At 43.5% G+C, this 19,422-nt stretch overlaps 1 protein-coding gene across 1 annotated transcript in view; it reads left to right on the forward strand.

The window, feature by feature from the left end:
* Nucleotides 1-19,422, forward strand: part of D2HGDH (D-2-hydroxyglutarate dehydrogenase) — a 29,024-nt gene that overhangs the window by 1,906 nt on the left and 7,696 nt on the right. Inside the window, exons 2-9 of the mRNA XM_036755960.1 lie at nucleotides 321-688; nucleotides 3,455-3,512; nucleotides 5,907-6,046; nucleotides 7,851-8,044; nucleotides 14,387-14,555; nucleotides 15,451-15,594; nucleotides 17,864-18,006; nucleotides 18,849-19,014. Coding sequence (XP_036611855.1) covers nucleotides 328-688; nucleotides 3,455-3,512; nucleotides 5,907-6,046; nucleotides 7,851-8,044; nucleotides 14,387-14,555; nucleotides 15,451-15,594; nucleotides 17,864-18,006; nucleotides 18,849-19,014 — 1,375 coding nt within the window. The 5' untranslated portion in view covers nucleotides 321-327. The remainder of the gene's footprint in view (nucleotides 1-320; nucleotides 689-3,454; nucleotides 3,513-5,906; nucleotides 6,047-7,850; nucleotides 8,045-14,386; nucleotides 14,556-15,450; nucleotides 15,595-17,863; nucleotides 18,007-18,848; nucleotides 19,015-19,422) is intronic.

Consider the following 19,422-nt stretch of genomic DNA (forward strand, 5'->3'; position numbering starts at 1 on the left):
GTGAAGTAGAAGAAGACTGGAGAGGTGGCAAGGGGCCCCCAGTTTGTGAGGGGCGTTAAGAGGCAAACAGGGAGTTTTGTATTAAATCCTGGAGGTAGGAGGGAGCCACTGCGGGTTTTGGTGCAGGGGTGTGGCATGGGCAGGCCTGCCCGTTAGGAAGGTCACTTGGGCACCTAACGTTCTACAATCCAATGAAGCATTTTTGGAGGCAGTACTCTTGATAGGGTGGCTTCAGCTGCAGCTTTTTGTTTCCCATGAGGGCATGTGTGCTGCCTACGGCCTTTTTAACAAGGAGCTGATTCTCTTCCCTTATGTTGCAGAGCGACCATGACAGTCCCTTGCCTTCTCCCACGGCATCCTGTTTGGCGTTTGAGATGGTGGCTGAATGGCCACAAGCGAATGCTGGTGGGAATGACTGGTCCTCCCACCCTTTTGGTGATGAAGGCAAAGAAACCTTCCGGAGTCTACAGCTTTGAGCATGCCAGGTTTGTTAGAGATTTCTGCATGACCCCGGCTGGTGCCCAGGAGGTGATGCTCACCTGTGACCGGTATCCTGTGCGGAGGTTGCCTTTTGCTGAGGTGTCTGAAGACGACTTGGCATTCTTTGAACGAATTATCCCTGGAAGAGTCAGCACAGATCCTCATGAACTAAGACTTATGAATGTGGACTGGCTCAAAATGGTTCGAGGTCAGTATCATGGTCATTTGTTACTTTCCAGTGGGGTCTTGCATGTACTTGGCAGCCTGGGAAAAGCCTTTAGAAGATACACTTACACTTTTACACCCCAGGGAAACAAAACAGGATAAATTGTTTCCTTTTAAAGGTTTTTTTTTGTTTCTGTTTTAGCAGCCTGGCAAAAAGCCATTTAGTTGGCAGTGGGAATGCTGGGAAGCAGGTGAGGAGCAGCTCTGAGGGGGAGCTCTGAGCTCTGGCTCTGGAGTCAGGAAGACTCCTCTTCCTGAATTCAAATCTAGCTTCAAACATTTACTAGCTGTGTGACCCTGGGCAGAACACTTAACTCTGCCTCAGTTTCCTCATCTATCAAATGAGCTGGAGAAGGAAATGGCAAACCACTCCAATATCTTTGCCCCCAAATGGGGTCACGGAGGCTGGTTTCAGTCTGGAAGACAAGCCTGCTGTCCATGTTTTCTTTGGACTCAGTTTCTGTTATCGGGCTAGGGTGTAGCTATAGTATTTGTTGCTAATGACTGAATGACAACAATTTTGTTGCACATGTGCTTTTAAACAGAGGATGCTTTGGCCAAATATTAGTTGGTGGGGCTGACGCCAATCAGTCTTTGTTGATAGCATACTTTTTGCTTTTTAATTACTTAATTAATTTTTAGTTTTCAACATTTGCTTCTGTAAGATTTTGCATTTTAAATTTTCTCCCCTTCCCTCCCCTGCCCCCTCCCCAACGTGGCATGCAATCTGATATAGGCTATACATATACATTCATATTAAACATATTTCTACATTAGTCGTGTTGTAAAGAAGAATTAGAATCAAAAGGAAAAACTGTGAGAAAGAAGAAACAAAAAAAGAGAGAGAAAATAGTACGCTTTGACCTGCATTCCCACTCCATAGTGCTTTCTTTCTCATACAGATGTGGATACCATTTTCCATCATAAGTCTTTCAGAATTGTCTTAGATCTTCGAATTGCAGAGAAGAGCTAAGTCTATCAAAGTTGGTCATCTACTTAGTCAAGCTGGTGTCCTGAATGCTCTTGGAAGGATTGCCACATGGACCTTTTCTTAAGGCCTCTTTAAATTCAATGTGGTGCCCTAGACAATTTCCCAGGATGTAGTTAGGTATGCCTTGATAACATACTTGAGGCAATGTGGGTCACCCTGATGTATTTTCTCCTCTCCAATCCTGTTTCTATTTAGCCTTAAGTAGAAATAGGATTCTTTTTTTTAAAAATTGATAAAGCAAAATTTCTCATCTTTTCCCAGACTCCTGTAATTATTGGTCTCTTTTTACCTTACGTTTGTTGATGCCTTGTTTCATGCGATCTTCATTTCTGAATACATCGCTCCCCTTCCCAGCAAGCCATCCCTTGGGATAAAGATGAAAAAAGTAGATTGAGCAAAAGTAAACAACACATGAAATTTAACAACCTATGCAATGTTCCACGCTCTGGTCCTGCACCCTTGTAGAGGGGAAGGAGATGCCTTTTTTCAATTCTTCTCTGGTCCAGACTTGGTCATTATTATGTTCTTCCTCCCTCCCTTCTTTCCTTTCTCCCTTCCTTCCTTCTCTTCCTCTCTTTTTTTCTCCTTCTTTTCCTCCTTCTCTCTTTCCTTCCCTCTCTTTCTCTGTTCCTTCTCTTCCTCTCATTTTCCTTCCTTTCCTCCTCCCCTCCTTTCTGTCCTTCTCTCTTTCCTTCCTTTCTCTCTCCTTTTCTTCTCTTTCCTTCCTTCCTTCCTGTCTCCCTCCTTCTTCCCTCCCTCCCTCTTTCCTCTGTCTCTTTCTCCCTCCCTGCCTCCTTCCTTCCTTCCTTTTCCATTTATTCTGTTGTATTGTCATGTGTATATTGTCTTCCTGATTCTATTTATCCCTCTGTATCAGTTCTTATAATTTCCCTGATGTTTCCATTTGTTATTTCTTACATGTAATAATATTCTGTTACATTCATATACCACGGTTTGTTTAGCTGTTAACCAGTCAGTCACCAACCGTTTTCATTTCTTTTTTTATTTTTCTTCCAACCACAGAAAGTACTGCTCTGAATATTTTGAGGCACAGAGGTCTTTTCTATCTTTGACCTACAAGGTGTATATGATCAGTAGAGGGCTTTCTGAATTAACAAGCACTTTAGTGACATTTCTTGCCCAATTCCCAGCTCTACCAGCAGTGTATGAGTGTGCCTGCCCTTCCACAGCTCCTTCTGCAGTGGTTCTGTCATTTTTCCTGTTTCCTGGGTGTGTAGTGAAACGTTAGAGGTATTTGGAATGTGCATTTCTCTTATTATTTGTGATGGTCTTTCTAAAGGTTTCTGAAACTGCGGTTCTTCACTAGGATTCTTTTCTAAAACCCGTTCTGTTCTGATTCTGCCGTAAGGATAAAGCTGGTTTCAGTCTGGAAGACAAGCCTGCTGTCCATGTTTTCTTTGGACTCAATTTCAGTTATTGGGCTGGGGTGTAGCTATAGTATTTGTTACTAAGTAAATAAAAACATAAATAGCATCCCCGAGTGTTCCTCATGTTGTTGTGAAGGAAACATTTTGTAAGCCTTGAAGTGCTACATAAATCGAGTTGTTGTTTGTTGTTGATGATTTTTTAAAATCTTCATTATCATCCTTTTCATTTTTTAGCACGACCCAGCTTGGACCCAAGTGAGAAATGCTGGAATAATATTACCAAGTAACGAGGAGTATCTTTTGATGGTTTTTATATTTTGCTTCTTTAAAACGCTTGTGTTGGCTTGACTATTTTTTGGTTTTGTGACAGGCTGTAGTAAGGTGCTGCTGAAACCCAAGACGACAGAGGAGGTTTCCCAAATACTCAGGTAACTTGAGAAAGTGTTATGACAATATCAATAAACATTTATTAAGTGCTTGGTATGTGCCAGGCACTGTGCTAAGTGCTGGGGATATAAATAGGAAAAGAGCAACACAGTCCTTGCCTTCGAGGAGCTTACAGTCTAGCGGAGGAAGACAACACACAAAAGGAAGCCGGAAAGTGGGGGGGAGGGGGAGAGGGAAGGTACCGATGTGGGGGGATTGTGGAGAAGTCAGAGAGATCCCCAAGTATCACAGCCAGGTGGGAAATGAGATTTCCCTCTTGAAGCCACTCCTTAAATGGAGGCTTTGGAGTTCCTGGTTTCACCCTCTAATCAGAGGGGCAGAACTCGTGATGAGGTGTGAGTACCAAGGCTGATGGGAATGAAAACTGACATATGTGCTAGACAGCCACTTTGGCCTTTCCTCAGTTGCAGTTAAGTGAACAGACCGGAGGAGTGGCTCTATCATATAGAGCATTGTGCTCTTCGTTGGGAGAAATATAGGATTAAGAAAGGACACCATCTTTTGCCTCATGTTGAAGAGCTGAAGAGTTGGATAGCCAGAGGCAAATAAACTATAGTAATGTTTCTTTGTGCTGCCTTCAAAAGAAACTAGGAAATCATTCCTTGGAGTTGAGAAGGAGTGTTCTTGTGGAGTAATAAGTTAATAAGGAACACACAGAAGCACCATGGCATAGTGGGTACTTAGCTGGCCCAGGAATGACCAGGGTTCAAGTCCCACCTCTGACACACGTTGGCTGGGTGACCCTGGCCTGGTCCCTTGACCTCTGAGTGCCCCTCCCCTCTCTGACACTGTCAGTGGCATGTCAGGTGCCCTTCTGGGTTTCTAGAAAGAGCAGTTCCTGACACAGGTGAAATCATAGGTTTAATTGGCAAAAAAAAAAAAAAAAGGAATATACAGTCAAGAGAAAAAGGGAGTCCTTTAGGACTGACTAATGGAGGCTAACACAGAAGTGGATTTTGAAGCCTTATTTTAATTTTTACTTAGCTAACTTCAGTCCATGAGGGAGATCCCTTGTGATTCCATGGCTGGTGATGGGAGAACATTTACACCCATGTTGTTTCTTGAGGGACAGCTCTGGCCTTAGGGTGTGTGCCACTATTCAGATGTTAATGACATAGGCAGTGTTTACATAAGAGGCACTTTCAAGTTTGACTCTGAGAGGTTGGTGCTGTTAATATCCCCATGACTCTGAGAGGTTGGTGCTGTTAATATCCCCATTTTACACGTGAGGAAGCTGAGGCTGAGAGAGGCCCCTTTTTTGTCCGGGGTCACACAGCTCAGTGTCTGAAACAGTGTTTGAGCTCAGGTCTTCCTGACTCCCAGTCCAGTGCTCTACCCGCTGTGCCATCTTGGTGACTTCTCTGTTCCTGAATTCAGACATCCTTTCAAGGTATTTGGAGATGTCCCAGAATATGGGTTACTGAGAGAGTTAACTGCCACCTCTTATTTTGGTTGTTCTCTGCTAGTCCCATCCATTCACCCATTCATTCACTCATTTATTTTTGGAGGGTAATGTCTTTCCCCTTAGTAGACAGATATCTGGACTAAACTCAAGATGACCTGAGTTCAAGTCTTTGTTCCCACATATACTGGATTTTCCCAATTGGCCTTTCTCTATTCCTCTTAATTCTAGTGGCTTTCCTCTGCTGATTATTTCTTATTTATTTTTGTACAGAGTCATTTGTTTGCATAATGTCTCCCCCATGAGATTGTGAGCTCCTTGAGGGCAGAGGCTATTTTTTTTTGCCTTTCTTTGTACCCTCAGCTCGTAGCATGATGCCTGGAACATGGTGGCAGGCACTTTTTTCAGTCATTAGAATTGTGTCTGACTCTTCATGACTCCATTTAGGATTTTTTTGGCAAAGATACTGGAATGGTTTGCCATTTCCTTCTCCAGCTCATTTTACAGATAAGGAAACTGAGGCAAACAGGGTTAAGTGACTTGCCCAGGGTCACACAGCTAGGAAGTGTCTTAGGTCAGATTTGAATTCAGGTCTTACTGACTTCAGGCCTGGAGCTCTATCTACTGAGCCATCTAACTGCCCCAGTAGGCACTTACTAAATATTTATTGTCCGATTGACTCTGTGACCTTGGACAATTCTCTTAATCCTCCTATGCCAGGCAACTGTCAGACTGTAAGTCACAGAGAAGGGACTGATCTGCTGTGGCAGAGGATGTTTTCTCACCAGGGAGTTCACTAAACCTGTAAAATCCCTGGGCCACACAAAAGGCAAAATCTTCCAGGCACTTAATTTTGTCTGTGCTCAAGTGTTCCTACCTTAGGCATGGGCACAAGAAGAAAAATATCCCATTCCCTTTTCTAATAATAGTGTCTAGCTCCCCGGTGTCACCGACTTTGTGTTTCCTATTTTAGGTACTGCAATAAGAAGAATCTGGCTGTCAATCCTCAGGGGGGGAACACAGGTATGGTGGGGGGCAGCGTTCCTGTCTTTGATGAAATCATCCTCTCCACATCCCTTATGAATCAAGTCATCAGCTTCGACCCTGTGGCTGGTGAGTTGCCTTGGGCTTTTTCACGTGCTTCCTGGGGCTACATAGGAGCTAAAGAGAAGCTTGGCTTCTCTTGGTTTAAGTATTATTTACCTTCAGACTGAGAGGTAGAGCTGCCCTCCGCTATAGCACATTATTTGTTTAAACGGTAATGATAATGACTCGGATTCTAGCTCTGGCTCTGCTCCCAATTATCTGGGGAAGTCATTTAACCTTTTGCAAGCCTCAGTTTCTTGATCTGTAGCAAAGAGATTATAAAACTCACCTCATAATGTGGTTGTGAAGATAAATGAGATAATTAATCCATGTGGAAGCACTTTGTAAAGTGTAGAACTATATATAATTACAAGGTGGTTATTCTTATCTAACTACCTCCATTAAGCTACAGAACAAGGACCCCAAAGTTATTGTTGGTTTTTGGTCCAAAAAACCAGCTGAGACTGAGCCAAAATCACCACTTCCTCCCTTAATTCAGTATGTCAGTCAGGGATGCCCTTCCTTGCCAAATCTCCCACGTTTGAAACGATGGTGTTATCTTTGACTCCTCCCACACGGCTGATGAGTTACCACATCTTGTCAGTTTCATTCTTGACTATTTCCGGAGTCCACCCCTCTTTCCTATTCTTCTGGCCCTCTGCCTAGCAGGAAGCCTCATTAGCACGCTCCCAGATCATTGTAGGAACCTCCAGACCGCTCTTTTCACCCCTCCCCCCATCCCCTCTAATAACAGGCTTCTTGCCCCTGCCTGGATAATCTTCCTAATGCCTTTCCAGCCTTATCGCACACTCCTCTCCTTCCTGCATTCTCTGACCCAGTCAAAAGAGATCCGTTGCTCACCTGCTTCCATGTTCTGTTCAGTTTCTTACGTTTAGAGAATTTTCTCACCCAATCTCCTCCTTACAAATAACACCTTTCACAAGACATCTTTCTTCATCTCCCAGCTGATGACAATTCCCTGTTCCTGCCTCACACTTTGACACTTAGGTCTTATTTTGTACTGTAGTTATTGGTATCGTGTCCTTTTGCTAGAATATAAGCTCCATGAGGGCAGGACCACATCTTTTCTCTCAGTTCCCAGTTTGGTATCCTGCATACCATAAGCATTTAAGTGGTTCTTTTTTTTTTTGATTAAGTCTATTATTTTGCATTTCTCATGCTTTCTTTTTAACTTTGTGGTCTTTATTGTATTTTGGGTTCAAGGAAAATTTGGTTAATTTGGGAAAACATTTTGTAGTTATTGACCAAAACTCCTCATACACACAAAACAATGAGAAAAATTTGATTTCCTTCATGACTCACCAGGAAAATTACTCAATTTATATCTATCTATCTATATGTATATATATAGAAGACAAAGAAGCTTTGGAAATCAGTGAAATTCATTTAAACTGTTTATCCAACTTTTTTTGTGTTTGCCAACTACTTGGATGACACGGCCTCACGGTATTTTCATATTTGTTGGCTTCAGGCGACACAAATAGTTCTAGCCTTTCCATTTGTGTATTTGTCATTCCCCCCCAGCTCCCTACCCCCTGCCCCAGTCCTTTATCATCTACTCCTTTCTTGTTTTTCAACACCTTTTCTTCTTCCTTTCTCCTTCTCTCTTACTGCATGAGAACCAATTGCTTAGTCGTTACTAGCAAAGGCATTTCCAATTCCTGAGGTGAAGGATGAAGGCTTCTTTCTCCTTCACTCAAGCCAGGATTGTCCCTAAGAAACAGATGTGGCTTGGGAGGTATGACTGCCATAGTTAGTAATCTCTCATCTTTTGCCAAAGGTGACAATAACTTGAATCTGGTGTTTTCAGGAATTCTGGTTTGCCAGGCCGGGTGCATCCTTGAAGAACTGAACCAGTATGTAGAGGAACGAGATTTCATCATGCCCATTGATTTGGGAGCGAAGGGCAGCTGTCACATTGGTGGGAATGTGGCCACCAACGCAGGTGGTCTCAGACTGCTGAGATACGGTTCTCTGCGTGGGACGGTTCTTGGACTAGAAGCGGTGAGAGATCCAAGCCTTGAGCAAACTCTAGAGCACTGTTGTTTTCAGTCTGTTCTAGACCATTCTATTCTTGCTACTTGTGAATGTAGCATTTTAATCTTTTCATGATTATTTAAAAAAAAAACCACAAGCCATTGCTGTTTACCTCATTCTTCTAATTCTTTTTTTTTTGGAGGGGCGTAAGCAGGGCAATTGGAGTTAAGTGACTTGCCCAAGGTCACACAGCTAGTAAGTGTGTCAAGTGTCTGAGGCTGGATTTGAACTCAGGTCCTCCTGACTCCAGAGCCGGTGCTCTACTCACTGCGCCACCTAGCTGCCCCTATTTACCTCATTCTTATGATCTCTATTAAGGGATGTTATTTGGGGCTTTATGTGGAAGAATCTATGACTATTTTTGCAATCCGCATAGAGTGTGTGTGTGTGTGTGTGTGTGTTTGCTATTCAGTAGCTTGTAGAATGTTTCAGCATGGTATAGTGAATAGAGCATTGACCCTGAAGTCACACTGACTTCGAACCCTATCTCAGATACCAACTGTGTGATCCTGGGCAATGACCCCAAACTGTGGGCCTTGTCTGTTTCCTCAGCTATTAAAATGCGACCAATAATAGAACCTCCCTCATGGAGTACTTGTGAGGATCAAAGAAGATGTTTGTGAAGTGCTTTCCCAACCTTCATAGAGTGAGAGGCAGATGAGCTGCTGTGATTACAAAGTTTGTCTCATTCATTTTATTTCTCGGGGATGTCCCGATGCTGGTTTCTAATGACGTCGGCTTGGCTGTCTAAGGGCGGAGATGGTGTGACAAGGTGGAGGGGCCGGGCAGCCACGGATGTGATGTGGTGACAACACTTATCCCCTAGCCCGGATCTTGTCTTTGAACTTTCAAGCCAGTGAATGACTGGCACTGTAGAGCGGATCTTTACAAATGTGCTGGGCTTCAGATTCTGAGTGGGTTCCCTGTCATCTTGCCATTTCCACTGGGAAGTCCCATGAGATGGGGCCATTTTGTTTGTTTCCTCAGCTCTCTTTCCATGTTCCCTTCATTTACTAATTGGGTGCCCCTGCTTCTCTCTGGCTTTGGAAATAGTGCCGAGCCCTATAATTAAGTGGATCATTGGTATGTGGATGTAGCTATGTTCTGAGCGCAACCAGGACTCCTAAAGCAACAGTAAAGTAAAAGTGTTATAAATTCCTATCAACCTTTCCCTTAGATCAGCATTAGTAGGGTGTTCCACTGACTCACTGAAGCAGTGTAGCCGAGTGGGTAGGGGGATGATGCTGGAGATAAGAAGATCTGGGTTCAAATCCTGCCTCTAACATTTCTTAGCTGGTGATGCTGGGTACGGCTCTGAACCTTTCTGAACCTCAGGCAACTCCTTGGGACCCAGCAACTGAGTCAGTACTGCTTGGTGGCAGTGAGGGGTGCTATAGTGCACAGGGTGCTGTGCCTGGAATCAGGAAGACCTGAGTTCCAATGATGCCTCAGACACATACTAGCTGTTTGACCCTGGGCAAGTCACTGAACCTCTATTTACATCAGTTTCCTCATGTGTAAATTGGAGATAATAATAGTGCCTACCTCCCAGGGTTGCTGTGAGGGTCCAATGAGATTTTATATGCACACATACACATGCACTCTATGTATATATGTATATGCACGCGCATATATATGGTCAGTCTTTTCCAGGAGCAGTGTTCCTAGAAAATGGTGCAAAAGTTAAAAAATATGAATGTTGATACATTGAACCTATGGGAAATAGAGGTGAGGTTCCTGCTACTACCAAAAACTATAATCTTTCTCTAGAGACTTCGGGAAATAATATTATTTAAAAAACAAACAAAAATACTTTTCTGAATTTTTGTGCTAAAAATCTCAATAAAAATTGATTTTACACAATATTTACTTTTTTGCATGAAATCTACAGTACCATAATTACTGCACAAATAAAATTCTTAAAAGTAAAACATTTTTTGGGGGCGGAGCCAAGATGGTGGCTAGAAAGCAGGGACGTGACTAAAGTTCTCCCCCAGGACCCTCCAAAAACCTGTAAAAAATGGCTCGGAACAAATTCTAGAACTGCAGAACCCACAAAATAGCAGAGGGAAGCAGGGCTCCAACCCAGGAGAGCCTGGATGGTCACTGGGTAAGGTCTATTGCAATGTGCTGGGAGTGGATGGAGCAGAGCCCAGCGTGGGCTGCACCCAGACCAACCAGATTGGGAGCCGGGTGGAATAGGCCCTAGTGCCCTGAATCAGTGAGCTGTGGCAGTTATCAGACTTCTCAACCCACAAACACCAAAGATAACAGAGAAGGTTAGTGGAAAAAGTTGTGGGGACAGAGTGAAAGAAGTTCTTGGTTGGGCCACAGCCCCAGGGGGCAGCGGAGGTGGTATAGCTACAGAACTACAGCTGCAATTGCTTCTTGCCCCAGGCCCACCTGGTGGGAGAAATTAAGTGGCGGATTTCAGCGGCCGTGCAGTGCGGGCTCAGATCTGAGTTGTGGTCTGGGTTGGCGGTTCTTGGAGGAGGAGGAGCACTGGTGTGGCAGAGCTTGCTGTGTAGAAAAAGCTCTGAAAACAACAGCGCAGCCCCTCAAGCTTGGGACAAAGTACTCGCTACTCTACAAGCAGTCATAACCTGATGAAAAACTCAAGGGTCAAGTAGTTGGCTGGGAACATGGCCAGGCAGAGAAAACAGACTCAGATTCAGACTCAGACTTTGGAATCTTTCTTTGGTGACAAAGAAGAGCAAAACATACAGCCAGAAGAAGTCAAGAAAGTCAAAGAGCCTACATCAAAAGCCTCCCAGAAAAACATGAACTGGTCATAGGCCATGGAAGAGCTCAAAAAGGATTTGGAAAAGCAAGTTAGAGAAGTAGAGGAAAAATTGGGAAGAGAAATGAGAGTGATGTGAGAAAACCATGAAAAACAAGTCAATGACTTGCTAAAGGAGACCCAAAAAATACTGAAGAAAATAACACCTTAAAAAATAGACTAACTCAAATGGCAAAAGAGCTCCAAAAAGCCCACGAGGAGAAGAATATCTTGAAAGGCAGAATTAGCCAAATGGAAAAGGAGGTCCAAAAGACCACTGAAGAAAATACTACCTTAAAAATTAGACTGGAGCAAGTGGAAGCTAGTGACTTTATGAGAAATCAAGATATTATAAAACAGAACCAAAGGAATGAAAAAATGGAAGACAGTGGGAAATGCCTCATTGGAAAAACCACTGACCTGGAGAACAGATTCAGGACAGATAATTTAAAAATTGTTGGACTACATGAAAGCCATGATAAAAAAAGAGCCTACATATCATCTTTCAAGAAATTATCAAGGAGAACTGCCCTGATATTCCAGAGCCAGAGGGTGAAATAGAAATTAAAAGAATCCACTGATCGCCTCCTGAAAAAGATCCCAAAAAGAAGACTCCTAGGAACATTGTTGCCAAATTCCAGAGCTCCCAGATCAAGGAGAAAATACTTCAAGCAGCCAGAAAGAAACAATTTGAGTATTGTGGAAACACAATCAGGATAATACAAGATCTAGCAGCTTCTACATTAAGGGATTGAAGGCTTTGCAATATGATATTCCGGAGGTCAGTGGAGCTAGGATTAAAACCAAGAATCACCTACCCATTAAAACTGAGTATCATACTCCAAGGCACAATATAGACTTTCAATAAAATAGAGGACTTTCAAGCTTTCTCAGTGAAAAGATCAGAGCTGAATAGAAAATTTGACTTTCAAACACAAGAATCAAGAGAAGCATGAAAAGAAAAAGGTCTATGAAGAAAAAACAATGCTGAAGGAGTTCTGGATCTCTCTTTCAGTCTTTTTGCTGTTCGCTTGTGGATTACTGTATGAAATGACCCTGAAACCCAGATGTTTCTTTTCCTGCACACCTGCATACAAAACCACGATGAGACCTGAGAACATTTTGAAACATTGCAAAAGTATTGTATTCCTGGAAACCACTGATTGGCTGGAGCTTTCTCCCTTAGTTTCATGTGCTGTTGAGTCTGCAGCTAGAATATATCCTGAAAGATCTATTATTTTTTTAATGAAAGGGCTGGCTAACAATTCTCCTCATTTGCCCTTAAATGCTACCTACCAAGGCTTTCCCCTCTTGTCAGCAATTGAGAATGTCTTCCTTTTCCCTCTTGATATGGAAAATTTGCCACAGGAGTGTTTCAACAATCTGGCTAGCAGCTGTTGTGGGGGTGAAAGACCAACACAAGTCCAACAACAAGAACTCTGCCAAAGCCCAGGTTCTTTTGATCTGCTTTACTAAGGAAAGCAATGTTAAGGGGTTAACAAACTTACTTTAATTCAGCATACAATTACCATTCACTTAGTTCAGGGGAAAAAACCAGCACCCTGAACTTCAGAGCAAAATGCAAACAAATTACAAACATTGACAGACAGACCTTGTCTGATTCAAATCCCAATACATAGTTACCAGAGTCTAACAAAGTCCCAACATCCAGATTACGAGCTAGAGGGCTCTTAGCTACAGCTGCCTGGAGTCTCGGCATCAGCATGCCACCAGGAGTGAGAGCCCTGAGCAAATAGCTCTGTCTTTTCTTCTTATACCATTTCAGACATCATCAAACTCATCTGAATGACCAGAACTTAGGCTGCTATGATTGGCTCTGGAGTTAGCACCTCCCCTTAGGACCCTGGAAGCTTCACACCCACATAGGTTTAGCACCTAATTGGGGTTTGGGCCTGGGGCTTAGCACCTAGTAAGACTCAAAGACACTTAATTAATCATTTTAAAACAGTAAGAAAGTCCCAACTTAATTGACATTACAAGGAGACACCCCCTCTTCTCATGGTATTCTCAAGTAAGTGTTCAAAGGGTAAAAAAGAAAATAAAATTCTTGTCTCAAAAAAAAAATCAAAACATTTTTAACCCAAATATTCCCTTTCATTGTGTCAGATGGTGGTGTGAGGGCACTGTAGCACATAATAAATCTTTGATTTGTTAACACCAAACTTGTGACTGACAGAGGCTGTGGACATTCTGGCACCATATCTATCCAACACCTTTATGTTCTCACTAAGCCAAATCACTGACTTTGAAGGCATAATTGAATTTTAAAGGCAAACAGAAATATGCAATGAATGCACAAGGTAGGGTGAACCAGACAAGCCAAGCACCCAGGAGGACACCAGGTACTCCACATATGTACACACGTGTATTCAGCCTCTCAGCTTTTTCTCTACTGTTCACAGCCATGAATGTGCATGATTGCCAACACAAAAGTGAAAACGAGGTTACTAGTAAAATCACATGAATGATTCATGTCATCACAGTTAAATGTGTGAATGTTGAGGACTGGCTACACACACGCATACATGTATGCACACATATACACACGTACAAGCATACGTGTTCATCACTTTCCAAACCTTAAAGTACTTATAAATGCTTGCTTTTATCATGGTTATGGAGGAATCTCAAAGAATTCCTTGTGTTGATAAAAATCACAGATCCTTTGTGTATTCCACTGCACATGAGTAAAATGGGCCTGAATAGGTTATTTCAGGAGAAAACAATGAGTATTAGTAAGACGATAAAGCAGCCTAAGTGAAAAAAGGAGCTGGGCAGGAGTGAAAGGAGCTGACTGTGGGCTTGTGGGCTTAGGAGGCGGCAGCCCTTTGGTACCCTGGGCCTCTGACGTTTGCATGGACGGCCTTCCCTGATGGAGACCTCGAACTGCACTGTCGTCAGTGATGAACGATGAGCGTTTGTGGGGGACATCATCATACAGGGGTCAATCCAAAGGTTATGTGTGATTTTTTTTTACCACAAAGTTGACCATCAACAAGTAACAAGAAGCTTCCTATTGAGTCCCTTGAGCTTCTGGTACCTCTCCTTGAAGTTCCATTGAAATAAAATATATCTATATCTATATTTATATCTTCCTGAGGACAGCCAGCATCCTACCCAAGGCTATAAAAAGCACATGTCACTTAAATATTGATGTCACTATGGTTTGATCCTGTTTGAAACGTGACAGAGGCTCTTGATTGGGCATAGCCTTTTGTGTGTTATGTGCATGTATGCGTGTAAGCATGTATGCATGTGTGTGTGTGTGTGTATGTATGTATGTACATGTCCCAGCTGGCTGTCCTCATGCAAACTGTGTCTTCACTACCATTTGCCAAATCTCAAAGCTTCAAGAGCAAAATTGTTATTCCTTTGCCATCTGCTGATGGCTGACTAGGAGATATAAATATGCTTATCCACTTATTTTCAGAGCATTCATCAGCCCTGGTGGCTTCCTCAAAATGTTGGTGTGCTATTTCAAATCCGTGCTTTCTCCTTTCTCCTGCCAGGTGCTAGCTGACGGCCTTGTTCTGGACTGCTTAACTTCCCTGAGGAAGGACAACACTGGCTATGACCTCAAGCAGCTTTTTATTGGCTCAGAGGGAACCCTGGGCGTCATCACTGCTGTTTCCATTCTGTGTCCTCGGAAACCTAAGGCTGTGAACTTGGCATTCCTAGGTAGGACCAGCAGAGTGTCTCACCCTGACCATTAGAGGCAAAGTCCAGTGGAAGCTTGGGGGGCAGGGACAGGTTTGAGTTGAACGTGAAACCATTCGGTCACCAGGGACTCATGCCTTGTTCCTCTGACTTACTTTGACTATGGGGAGCTGAATCTGAACAGGAAGGACTGGGAAGCACAAAGCGCCATCCCAAGTGGGATCACTTCACCTTGCATGTCACCGTCTGACCTTTATCTGTGCTGTCAGAACTAATGGTGCAGCTGCATCTTAGGCCCTAAAGGAGCTGGTGTAGCGTTAGAACCAGGATATATTCATTCATTCAGTCAGGCAGCCTTCTCTGTGCCAGCTCCCTTTGAATTAGAAAAAGCCCCCTCAACTTCAATCTGTAATTGCAAGGAGGATACGTTCCTTCATTTAACATCTGTTAAATGCCTTCTGGATGCCAGCTCCCTTTAAAAACCCAACTTCCGTCTCTAATAGAATCCACTCATTATCCCCCCATATTGTTCACTACTCAGAATCCTAATAGAGGTGAACTCTAAGTGTAAAAGGGCCCATTGTTACAAGAACTAGTTTCAGCGTTTGAAAGAACCCCAAAGTCGTCTTTGTCCTTGGCATAAGTTTGTTATTTTTCATGTTCAAAGATGACACTGTCAGGCCATAGGTTTGGGGGTAGGTCCTACCCATCTTATTACCTGTGTTATTTCTTATAAGTTTCTCTTTGGGCTATGAGCCCCTTTTCCACTGGAATGATATCACATTGTAGGCCTCTAGAAGGGAGCATGGTAGGACGTTGCTTGGGGTGAGGATCCGTTCTCCTGTTTTTAACCAGTGATGCCTTTCAGATGGTGATCAATGAGGCCATTTCTAATGCTTTGACCTTTTGTGGAAAGGTTGTCCAGGCTTTGCTGAAGTTCTGAAAACCTTCAGTACCTGCAAGGGAATGCTGGGGGAAATCTTGTCTGCCTATGAATTCATGGATGACAAATGCATGCAGCTGGTAGAGAAACACCTCCGACTGTCCAGCCCCATCAAAGGTACCAATCTTGTATTCTTGTGCTATGAAATCAAATCGCTCCTGTTTTTAGGAAATGTGTTTTATGTGGTTGGGTGTTAAATATTAGTTCTGTCCCTTAACATTTTAATGTGGAGGAAAAAAGTACAGGCGAAGTGGAGTTGTTTTCAGCGGCTGACTTGGAAAGATGTCAGAAATAGAAAAATAGGACATGGAAAAGTTTGCATTGGGATGACCTTTGGTGATGCCCCTGGCAGTATCTTGGGTCTCATTAAATTGAAAGCCACCATCAGAAAGCCTTCCTGGCTGCCTTTCTAACTTTGGAGCCAGTCATTACATCGTGCTCGGTGAGAGTTGGAGATTTTAAGGCATCATTTAGGCCAACGTCCCCATTTTATAGACTCAGAGAGAGTAAGTGGCTTGTCAGCTACTTCCCCAACACATCTGGGGCTGGAACCTCAGCTTTCTGACTCCTAAGCCTGCTTTCTTTCCATGTTGTCACATTGCCTCTCTGAAAATAGCGCAGAATTTGGGCCCTGCTTTGGTTTGAATCTGTGGCAGAGGTGTTGATACTCAATATAATTCAACAGATACGTGTTGGGCACCAGCTGTGTAGATGATACCGGTAGGTGAGGTAGAGTGTGGTTCCTGTCTTTAAAGAATGTAGGGCCTAATAGCATATGAGTAAGACAGGAAAACAAATCTCTTCAACCCAAGACTCTCTTAGGAAGGAAGGAAGGAAGTGATCACTTGGAGCCGATAGTCTGTGAAGGCTAAGTCACACTCGACTGGCTTCATTTCCTTCTTCAAATGGGTTACTAAACTCTTAGATCAGGGGCAGGCCAGGGGGGTAGTGTGTGTCGGCTTCAGCGAGGCAGCTAGGTGGCCGGGTCTCTGGCTGTCCTCGTGGGTGAGGCACACCCTGGGTGACAGTCGATTTAGGTCGATTCAGGACTAGACCCGGAGAGTGGTAATGGATAGATGAAGGTTGGCTTGGAGCAGTGTGATCCATTTCCCCCTTCCCTTCTTCCCTTGGCCCTCCGTGCTACTTATAAAGACTCTGCATTCTGGAAGAAGTGAATTCCTAAGATGGAAGATGAAAGAACTATCAGACTTGCAAGGGAGAAGGGGAAAAGTGATTTTGACATATGAGGTGCAAGATCAGAAGTAGAGTTGTCCATAGATGGAGAAGCCAACAGACAGGCCAAGAGGAAGTCAGAGAGAAACGTGTAAAGGTTAAGGGTTAGGCGCATTTCTGAGAGTACAGAGGTTGGCACATGTACCTGGGGCAAGAGATGCAAATGAAGATGAACGGAAGACAGAGTTTCTTAAAAATCCATTCTATTGGTCAGACTCTTAGGAATCTGAGCATTTGTAACATTAATGTGAGCAGGCCAGATTGAATCTGAACTCTTTCATGAAAACAAGATGGATCTTATATACAGAAAGGCTGTGGGAGGGATCTAGGCGTGGCCAAGTAGTCTGGGGTGACTGAAAGAGGGGTCTAGGGAGGATCTTGATGGGAATGGCCGGTAGTCTGGGATGACTAGAGTTTGGAGGCCAGGAACCAAGATGGGATTAAGGCTGGGAAGCAGCCAAAGGTGATGTGGAGATCACAGACTCTGGAGGGCTAGGCTAGGGTAAGGGTAACAGAGAATTGGGCATTGTGATAACAAAAGGCGTATAGTTTCAGACGAACGCCAGATCAAGTGGGGAGATTCAAGGAGAATTCAAGGTGGGGTTTTTGAGGGCCTGTAGACAAATGGGAGCCAAATCCTTTGGGGGCGGGGGGCAAAGGTCTCAGCTTGGGCCTATACCCCATCATTGTGACTGATCTCCAGCAGGTTCTCAGAGTTTAGTCTTATTCCCCGATGCAGTGACTGTCCCTTTGAACTTTAGTAGATGATTTCTTGAGTTGCTTTGGCCAAACCAGTTATCATCTGATGGCCAAGCTTTGGGTACTGGCCTCCCTGAACCTAACTGAAGAGCAACATCTTCAGAAGAAAGATGGCAGGATGTGCCCGAGCTGGCATTGGTCAGGCCACCAAGGAGGTCATGCCATAGTGAGGCACTGGGACAGGGCACACCTAGTGGGTAGTCTAGTCTATAAGTATTGGAATTTGATTGAATTATGGCTAAGGTTTTCTGTAGAGGAGCTGTGGGAGGGATGATGTAGAAAGCAGAAAAGTCGAGCGGTGCCAATTCCGAGCTTTTCAGGAATTGACTTTAAATTACTAGTTGGATTTATACCTCTCATAGCTCATTCAGTTTCTGTTCTTGTTTGGTTCCAGAAAATCCCTTCTATGTTTTAATTGAAACTTCGGGCTCTGACGCTGGGCATGATGAGGAAAAATTGAATAACTTTCTGGAGCAGGTCATGAGCTCTGGTTTGGTAACAGATGGCACTGTAGCCACGGATAACACAAAAATAAAGGTAATTCTATTCCTTAATACCAGGGTCACATGGCCAAGGGGTGGCAGAGGTCCATGTTGAACTCAGGGCTTTCTTTTTTTTTAAACACAGAGGCTAATTAACCACTGTGCTGCATGTCCTCGCTTGGTGCTTAATATTTGTATTCTCTTAAACACTGTAATAGAGAATAATAGGTTTCACCACCCTCTTTCGCTAGCCTGTAAATTATTGTCTTTTCTTGATTTTGGAGGTGGATTTTTTTCCCCAAGGATGAACTTTACTTTATATCACTTGTCTTTTCTTGGTGGGAATCAGAATTTTAAAAATCCTGCCCATACTAATAAATCACCATTCACTTGCCAGACTTGACTTCCCTTTTTCACAAAGACATTGGGGCTAATTTTTCATTCTAGGAAGGTTTCTTTGCTTCATACAAGTATGTAAGTCAGGGTACCTTTGAATAGTCAATTTCTGCAGCATATTTAAAATGAGAGTCAGTATTAAAAATTTGATTTCCACAGAACTCTTTAGGAACATAGCCTGAGTGTGGTACTGCTGGCATACCCCATCCTGGTCTTTCTAAAGTAAAGAGTCCCAGTGAGTGCAGTGACTTCTGGGATTTACTATCATGTGTTAATTTGGAAAAATAGCAACTTTACTCTAAATACCTGTGTGACCCTGGACAAGTCACTTAACCTGTTTCAGTCTCAATTTTCTCATCTGTAAAATTGGGACAATAATAGCTCATGCCTTAGAAGGCTGTTGGGAGGATCCAATAAGGTATTGAATGCAGCGTGCAGTTATTTTTCACTGAAGCTCCTCTAAATATCTGTTTTGATTTCCCTTGACCTTCTGCCTCTTAGATGCTGTGGTCCCTGAGGGAGAGAATCACAGAGGCCCTAAGCTGCGATGGCTACGTATACAAATATGACATCTCTCTCCCTGTAGAGAAGCTGTATGATATCGTCCTTGACATTCGGAGCCGCCTGGGCCAGAGTGCCAAGAGCGTGGTGGGTTATGGACACCTAGGTGAGCGGCCCCCTGGGAATGCCTGTTTCCCTTGGTGGTGGGAGGGAAGCATATCTCAGTGGTCCGCGCATTGCCTCAAGAACTGGGAGACTTAGTTAGGTTCCACTTCCTGCCTTTGTCACCTGTTCACTTCATGGCCTTCTTCTGTGCTGACATGTGCAAAATGGGCTTTGACAAGGCTGGCCAAGAGCCTGTCTTTTCAGAATGAGAGAATTGCCAAAGTGCTTTATAGACTTTGTTTTGTATTGTTTGGAACAATTGTCCTATACAGTTGTTTTGTTTAAAAACTTTTTTTGGGAGGAACCAGATCTCTGATGTCATTAGTTCAGGATACTTGGCCTTTGGAAACTCTCCTTACCGAGGAAGCTTGGCCTTGCTCTGCCACTTAGAGAGTGGCAAAGGGCATTG

Source organism: Trichosurus vulpecula, chromosome 4, assembly GCF_011100635.1.
Source record: "Trichosurus vulpecula isolate mTriVul1 chromosome 4, mTriVul1.pri, whole genome shotgun sequence".
Taxonomy (NCBI): Eukaryota; Metazoa; Chordata; class Mammalia; order Diprotodontia; family Phalangeridae; genus Trichosurus; species Trichosurus vulpecula.